Source organism: Camponotus floridanus, unplaced genomic scaffold (genome assembly GCF_003227725.1).
Source record: "Camponotus floridanus strain SB8 unplaced genomic scaffold, Cflo_v7.5 scaffold111, whole genome shotgun sequence".
NCBI classification, from domain to species: domain Eukaryota; kingdom Metazoa; phylum Arthropoda; class Insecta; order Hymenoptera; family Formicidae; genus Camponotus; species Camponotus floridanus.
Window position 1 is genome coordinate 92,739 of NW_020229228.1, and position 8,211 is coordinate 100,949.

General features: G+C 28.1%; 1 protein-coding gene across 1 annotated transcript; it reads right to left on the reverse strand.

Annotated features, from left to right (window-relative positions):
- Positions 1-1,080: 1,080 nt before the first annotated feature.
- On the reverse strand, positions 1,081-7,834 carry LOC105248624. The gene is made up of 4 exons (XM_011253512.3): positions 7,638-7,834; positions 4,343-4,501; positions 3,524-3,777; positions 1,081-2,400 (listed from the first exon to the last, which is right to left on the reverse strand). The coding sequence occupies exons 1-4, from the start codon at positions 7,669-7,671 to the stop codon at positions 1,528-1,530; spliced, it is 1,320 nt and encodes a 439-aa protein (XP_011251814.1). The 5' UTR covers positions 7,672-7,834; the 3' UTR covers positions 1,081-1,527.
- Between the last annotated feature and the right edge of the window lie 377 nt (positions 7,835-8,211).

The following is an 8,211-nucleotide window of genomic DNA, read 5'->3' on the forward strand; positions in this document are numbered from 1 at the left end:
TCATATCAAAAATATCGGAGATCAAAAATAGGATAGATAGTAAATAATAGATATAATAGTTAAATATGCATTATATTGTTATATTAACTTTTGTTTAATTTTTTATATTAAATTTCGCTAATAAATAATTTTTTTGATATACTTTAATATGATTAAATTGTTCGCGATTATATCCAAACATCTTGTTTTCCGATTAATAGAGCTCTTTTACTTTACTTCATGCGTAGTTAAAAATATAAACTAAACAATTACTTGATTTCTTACATACCTTTAACAACACTTGCAGACGTCATATTTAATGAAATCATCTACGATCAATTATCACTTCCTGTACGTAATAAGCTACATATATATAAAGTAAAACTATGGTATATCATGTTTTAAATATTAAAATATATTCTATCTTCATCTTTTCTTATAAGCGTACTTCGAAGAACGTGAGAAAGGTGACAATTAAATTGCATATAACACACATGACGTAAATGTATTAACCGTGCACTACAAATGTACAATGGTACGATCGACGCAAATGCTGAATTATTATTAATTGACATTTATATTTATAATATAGAAATGCATTTCTGCATAAATGATCTGAATGAAGATGATATCATCTGATCATGATCTATTTTTACAATCTTTTGAAGAAATTAGTCAAGTGAAGCGCTATTAATTAAAGCTTTATCCGCGCAATATAAAATGATGAGACTTAATAAACATCTAAGATTACATCATTATAATGCGGTCTCGCCGGCAACAATAATCATAGGGCGATATGCACTTTGAAATAATGAAATAATGCCGCAGAGCGATGTGAAATAGATGGGCATTGCGAATAGATTTCGGCAAAATTGTATTGTGAGAAACATGCCGTTTGCAGAAATCACCATTTATGGAACATTGTTACTCAATCATCGTTACGGAACATCGTTAAGAAATAGTTTAAGCAACGTGGAATCAATGTAAATTATACCTCTTCACCTTATGTATGCCGTCGCGTTAAAAGGAAATATTTTTTACTAAAAAAATACATTTACATAGATTATATACTATTACAAATTATTAAATATAAACAGTATATTTTGTAGATAACACGTAATTGCAATAAGTTTATTTTACAGTTTATTTTTGTACAATATATTACAATATTTAACTTCAAAAATAGATATTTGTTGGGTTGAAATATTCTGGTGGTGATTTAAATTTGAAGATATTTCTTTTAAATAATAATATATTCACATTTATATGATATGAAAGTTAATTATACATTTTATTCGAAATACATTGCATCTACGACTTCAAAGCAAACGTAGGAAAGATATTTCGCGTTGAAAGACTTTATAAAAATAGCTCAAATATTATTATAATATTACACAGCAACTCCAATCATTTTCTCGTGTGTATATATACACAAAATATACAATCTTCTAAAAAACTATATATCCTCTTTTCCGTTTCGATGTATTCGAAACACTAGAGTTTATTTGTTCATAAGTTCATCGTTATGAACAATTTTTTATTTCGTATTTACACACTTTTAGTATATCTATTATAAATTCCATCGTATCCATTATGAGTCGCAGAAATCGGTTCGAGGTCGTCATTAATAATACCCAAGACATACCTTCTGTAATAGTGGGATGTGACGCTTTCGATCCGGTCGAGTTTCTTCTGGCTTACGTTCATCACACGCTTATCGGAGCTGTACATTGGATTATCTGAGCTGAATCCGATTGTTTCAAATTGTAACACGTCCTCCTCTTCGGCCAATATCGGGTTCACCATGAAACATCCGATAAGCGCCCCGTAAAGTGAGTAAGTTTGCAGTTCCTTCTCCAGCCATTCCTTGTCGAGTTCGGCTAAAATCTGTTCGTCTATGTTTGATCGACGGAGTTCTTTGAGAAACTCGGTGTGATAAATCCTAATAAGACTCTCGTAGCTTTCCTTGATTAACGACGACTGTACGCTAGAGTATATAAAGTAATGGATGTCGGTGGCTATCGAGGTATGCCTGCATATCTGGTAGTCGACGAATTTTAGATCGATTATTTTGCCGTCGTTATCGTGCAAAAACAACATATTGTTCATCCACGGATCGCCATGGCAGATTGTGTGATATTTCTCCTTCGGCCCATTGAATATCCGGTACATTATATCGTAAGTTTTACCAACATAATCGGCAATGTGATCTATGACAGCTTGCAGTTCTTGCGTTCGCGGTTCTATTAATTCTAATGATTTTAGCGACGACTGCATAGACATATTGGAACACATTCTCATTGGCGTCGTCTCAAAATTGTCTTTGTAAATTACTTCTTCCAAAGACTCGGTTAATTCGCCGAACAATTGCGGATCCTTGATCTTTACTGTTAAAGCCGACGCGTGAAATTTGGCAAGTTTCTGAAGAGAAAATATTAAAAAATATATATGCACATTGTCAAATATCGATTATTTTACTCATGGATCTTTCTACAATTATCTTTCTACAATTATTGACAGATTTCTAACGAAGTGATAAGCCGAGAAATGATAACATGCTGATTAATATGATAAAAATTAAATTAAATAACGTTGATAAAAATTAAAAATTAAAAATTTTTTATAACCGTTGTAAATAAATAAAGATAGAAATTTATATATAATTAATACATAATAATAATTAATACATTAATATATTATAATATTAATATTAATATTAATATTAAATATTAAATTACAATAATATTATTATATATTAATTTAATATTAATATTAATATTAAATTAATATATAATAATATTAAATATAATTAATATATTAATATAGATATAAATATACATATAATTAAGTAACTGATAGTAGTGTGTAGTATATGTTGTGTCTAATAATATAGTATATGTGTAATAATAATAGTAATGAAACATTTGTAATTCATTTTCAAGTTTTATTATACGATCAAATTTTAATTTAAAACTTAAAATCAAAAAATCTTCATAAAAATAATTCAATCTTATATTAATTAAAAAATATGAATAATTTATGAATATCATTTGCGTAATTATTCGCAAGAATACAAAGAGCAAGGTTAATATTGACAGTCTTTATCTTGATCTCCAACTTATGATCATTCCATAAAAGACTGACAACCATATATCATTAATCACTTTAACCTTAACGATACTAGACAATCTTTAAAAATCGTTTTGCTTTTGCGTCCAGATAATAATCGATAATTATTGCTTGGCTCGATTATGCAAAAATATATTCAAAAAAGGTGTCACTGATCTTACACACATGTTATATACATATTAGGTTATTTCTTATAGTTTTTACTTGTATTTTACGTTTTAATAATACTTAATAATCTTTAAAGTTATAATATTAATTTATAAACGTTGAATGTAAAATAATTTGCGAATCTGTCAGCGACGCATTTGATGCAATTATAATTTGATCTAATCATCTATTCGATTATCTCTTATCTCAGATACGCGAGTCGCGAGATAAATAATGATTACGAAATGATTAATTGAAAAATGCGTACCTTCAAGGCACAGACGGTGTGATCCAAATCCATAAAGTTGCGCCTCTCGCAATTAATGTATCCCTTCACCGCTAGATCTTCCATTGTTACATTCTCCCTATCGGCGTTTATACATTGAGGATTAAAAGGCCCAAGAACAGGCAATATTTTTTGATAGACGTGTTTCTCCACACGGAATAAAGCATAGACGTCTATTAATCCAGCTATTGCACGCTTTTGGACGATACTTTTCGTTATAACATTCTTGATATATGCTATGCATAAATAAAAAAAGAAACAAGATTCAAGAACATGTTATGTTTATAAGATATGCAATTGAATATCGCACTTATGTGTAGCTATTTCTCGCAGGAGTGCAATAGAGCGATATATCATTTTAATTGAATAATAAGGATAAGGAATCATATCATTTTAATTGAATAATAATCATAAGGAAAAAGAAACGATAAAGAGAGAGAATTTAGTTTACACATAAAATTAAAAATAGACTAACGATAAAATTAAAAATAAATTAATAATAAAATTAATAAAATAATAAAATTAAAAATTAAAAAGAATTAAATACACTTTTAATATATTTGTAGTTGCAATCATACACATAAAGCGAGTTATTAGAAAAGTTGTCATTTAAAATAATATTTCGTTGTATCTTGAATTAGTGATGCAACAATAAAATAAGACGTCACTCCACTTATGTGATTGCGAAGTTATGTAACTGACAATGAAAATTATATCTCGTCGAATCGAGCTTCATCGTCGGTTTTACTAGCAATTTTTATTTGTCTTTCGTAATTAACGCATAATAATAACAATACTAACGATTTCCGTCCCCGCGTGTACCAACGAGTTTCGTCTTGACCACCACCGATGTATAATTGTCACCAGGTTTCGATCCCGGCTTATCCACGGCCAATAGAATCACCAATTTATCATCATTCTCATATTTTCTCAGATAAGCTTGGAAATGCTTTACCTTGTCTGAAAAGCATGATTAAACAAAATTAAGCATGTCAAATTGATGTAGTGGCTGTAAAGCTATGATTAGAACAAGTTTGCGTTAAAATGATACTGCGCATTTTAGTCTCGTGCGATCAGTTTTACTGGCATTATTATTTCATGGTCGCGACCGCGATAGATAAATTGATTTGACCCTTTCTATGTACAATAATATGGCATACAAGTAGGCGAAATAAACTATAAACTGTAACTATGCAACGAGTTAACGGTGACATGTTTATTAAGAATGAATGGACAAAATCGAATATTGTTGATATGAATAATTAAGAAAATTACTGATCAACAATAAAAAGATTCAGTATTGATATAATTTGTCACTTATAACAATATTATTATTATATATTTTATTGACACTCGATATTGCACTTTCAATTATTTTTAAACAATATTTATTCAATTAAATTAGAAGCTTAATTAATCATTATTATTATTAATATTTAATATTGTGAAAATTAAAATTTTAAAAATATTTTTCTTATCACAAACTGTCACAAAATTAATTCTATAGAAATACGGACTATAAATTTGTAAAAAGTTGCTCGACAGGAAGTGTCCTTAACTCAAGGACATTTCGTGCAACTGTTTGCGAAACGCAGATGCAAATTCATTCTCGGTACGGATATGAACAATTCTATGCCTGGCAATTATCAGATGGCAAAGATCAGGTATAAAATCAAAGTACAAATTATATTCACTCGAGTATATCATATTGACGCTGACGTAATATGGAATTAATTTATTGTAGCAAATCATAAAATTGTAAACAACTATCAGATAACACGCAGACTTAATTGAAAAACACTATTAAGGCTACATTTGCCTATTAAATTAATGTTGCATTATTTTAGTTTTTTCACTACAAAAAAGGGCAAGAATTTTTTGTCGGGAAATTGCGCCAATAAATGTTTTGAATTAGGATATAGAGAAATATGTCATAAACATAAATGCTTAATTATTAAAAAAATTATAATTAAAATATAGAAAAATATAATAGAAAAATTCTAAAAGATACAGAGAGAAAGGGACCTGCTCATATATCGTTCAATTTGAATGATACAGCAAAAAAATAAATTATAATTTGTTTGCAAATAATATTTTTTGTTTGCAGTTAATATATTTTGAAATTGTAGAAATTGTATATTTGTTTGCAATTAATATATTTTGAAATTGTAGAAAATGAAGAGTTCAACTTATTCGTTGTTATTCCTTATTTCTGTCCGAAATGTTAAATATATCTAATATGATATTATATATCTAATATATGATATTATATATCTATAATATAATTTAGCAATTGAATTATCAAATGTTATTTTCAGCGATCTCAAATAAATACAATTCGCATAAACATATTAATAAATATCATTGACCTTTTCTTACATTATACTAAGAGCGAGCATTACAATAAGAACGAATCTCTATTGTCGTTATACTTCATATTCTTGTTATAATTTTTTATTAAAACATTTATAACATTCATATAACTTTTTTATGAGTTTTATTCGTATATTGTCCGAAAAATGCTGCGATATCCTGTATAAAAAAAATTTCTATTTAGAAATCCCTAATATTTTTCCCTCTTTTTCATATAACGCTAGTTTCTTTCGCAACACAAGGAGAAACGAAAATCAGGTGATCTTGAAGACAACATTTCAGATCGAAAACTACACAATTTCCATGGATCTATGTGAATCATAACAAATATTCCGATCTATTACAACAATTTTTCTTCATTACAACTAATTTTCTAAATCTTTAAAAACTTTCTTACATTCGTACATATACGTAATTTGATATACTTTAGTTTTTTCATTCAGTTAATAAAATGCACCTGTAACGTAGCATAGTAACATCGTCTGATATGTTCGAATATCGCTGACTTATAAAAATTTCTGCAAACGTCTTCATTTGAGCAAACTTTTACCTATCATAAACGCTTTTTAGTTATGCGAACACTGCAAAAAACTAGCAAAAAAATTTAAATTAAATTTTATTTGCCTGATATAAAGATGATAATGTGACTGTTTTATCACATTATCATCGACATGAATCTCGAAATACTATCAAAACGATAACGTAACAAGGAAATCACGTTTGCGGCATGATATGGATCTATCTCTACATTGCTTTATCTGCAAAAATCATAAAAATCTGCTAATCTGCAAATCGTAAAATTCTCTCATAGAGATAATTTTCTTATATTCATCATTTGTTTAACTATATATAAATCGCTTATATAAATGCTTATATAAATGCTTGAAATATGTACTTAAGACTTTTAAGATAATTAATTTATCCAATCGCCGCAATTAAGACTTATTTAAAATTGTCAAAAATAATAAATATAGAAAAATAATATTTCATTAATTTTTATATACATTATTGCGAATTAAACAGAAAAAAATTTTAAAGATTTTTCTCTTGCTCGGGTATTCATGGAAAGATAAAATAATAGTCACATAATGAATGGAGAAATAATGATAAAAATAGGAACTATCATCTTATATATGAAAAAGATCATGATAGCAGATAAAATGCCACAGCAATAGTTCATAACGATAACAATTCATTGCCAGTCGGAATCATAAATGGAATACATGGAATTATAAATGACTATCATTTTTTATTTAAAATTTTGAATACATTTAAAGTTGAAACTTTCTAGTTGTCACATAATCATTAAAACTGATTATTAAAAATGCAAATAATATGTTCTTTTAAAAGCTATACAAATAAATAAATATAGATAATAAATAAAAATAAATTAATAATAAATATATTGCATTAAATGAAATATATATATAAAATTGTAAGAAAACAATTATCTCCAAGCAAAATATGTTTCTCTCGCGTTTAATTTAAAAAAACAAATAAAAATGTCAAAAAGAAAACAATATGCAACAGTAAACATACAACACAATGAAAACAGCAATAAAAATTACTGATTTAATATTAAAATGGCAGGAGGATACATCGCAAAATGATTGGACAAATAATTTTTATTGTCTCTGTAGCATATTTCGAGTGAAAACACGAAAAAATTATTTATTTTCCGAGGTAGAAATAATAATAAATCTTAATCGGAGATTTTACGTACCTTCGGCGGAACAGTTAACCAAACTGTTCTCCATTGTTGTGTATCACTTCACTGATCACGATCGTTTAGACGTCTTCGCTATTTGTACGACTCGCGGACGATGCGCGCTTGAAGGACATACGTTCATTACAGAAGAGCGAATCGACGCGCAGTGCGAGACGCCCCTCTGCACGTGTCGTTTTACTCCGAATGTGTGAAAGTGATGTAATATTGCATGCGTTGAGTACATATGATTACGCAACCAATCGAGGACAAATCGGTTCATCCTTTGCAGGAAGTAGCGACATTGACGCTCGCAAGATAAAGTGTCTTTTTTTCTGTGTGATTTATTTCCTCTTCCTCTATCGCTTGTTATAAATGACTTGTCTTTTTTATTTATTGATAAAATAATGATGTAGAAGGTGAACAAATTCCAAGAAAAAAAATGCATTATCATTTTTTATGACAAAATAATTTAAAACAGATAATCTCGATATTGTATCGTATCTCGAAAGTGTATATCGTAATTTTATATCATCAACAACACACTTCAAAATTAATTAATTTCATCAAATCGAAATAGAAGGAAATATGT

Coding starts and splice junctions, on each gene's coding strand:
- LOC105248624 (XM_011253512.3), bottom strand. CDS start 7,671: ATGGAGAACAGTTTGGTTAACTGTTCCGCCGAAG. Junction 4,502..7,637: donor GGTTAACTGTTCCGCCGAAG/GTACGTAAAATC, acceptor CATGCTTTTCAG/ACAAGGTAAAGCATTTCCAA. Junction 3,778..4,342: donor TACACGCGGGGACGGAAATC/GTTAGTATTGTT, acceptor ATTTATGCATAG/CATATATCAAGAATGTTATA.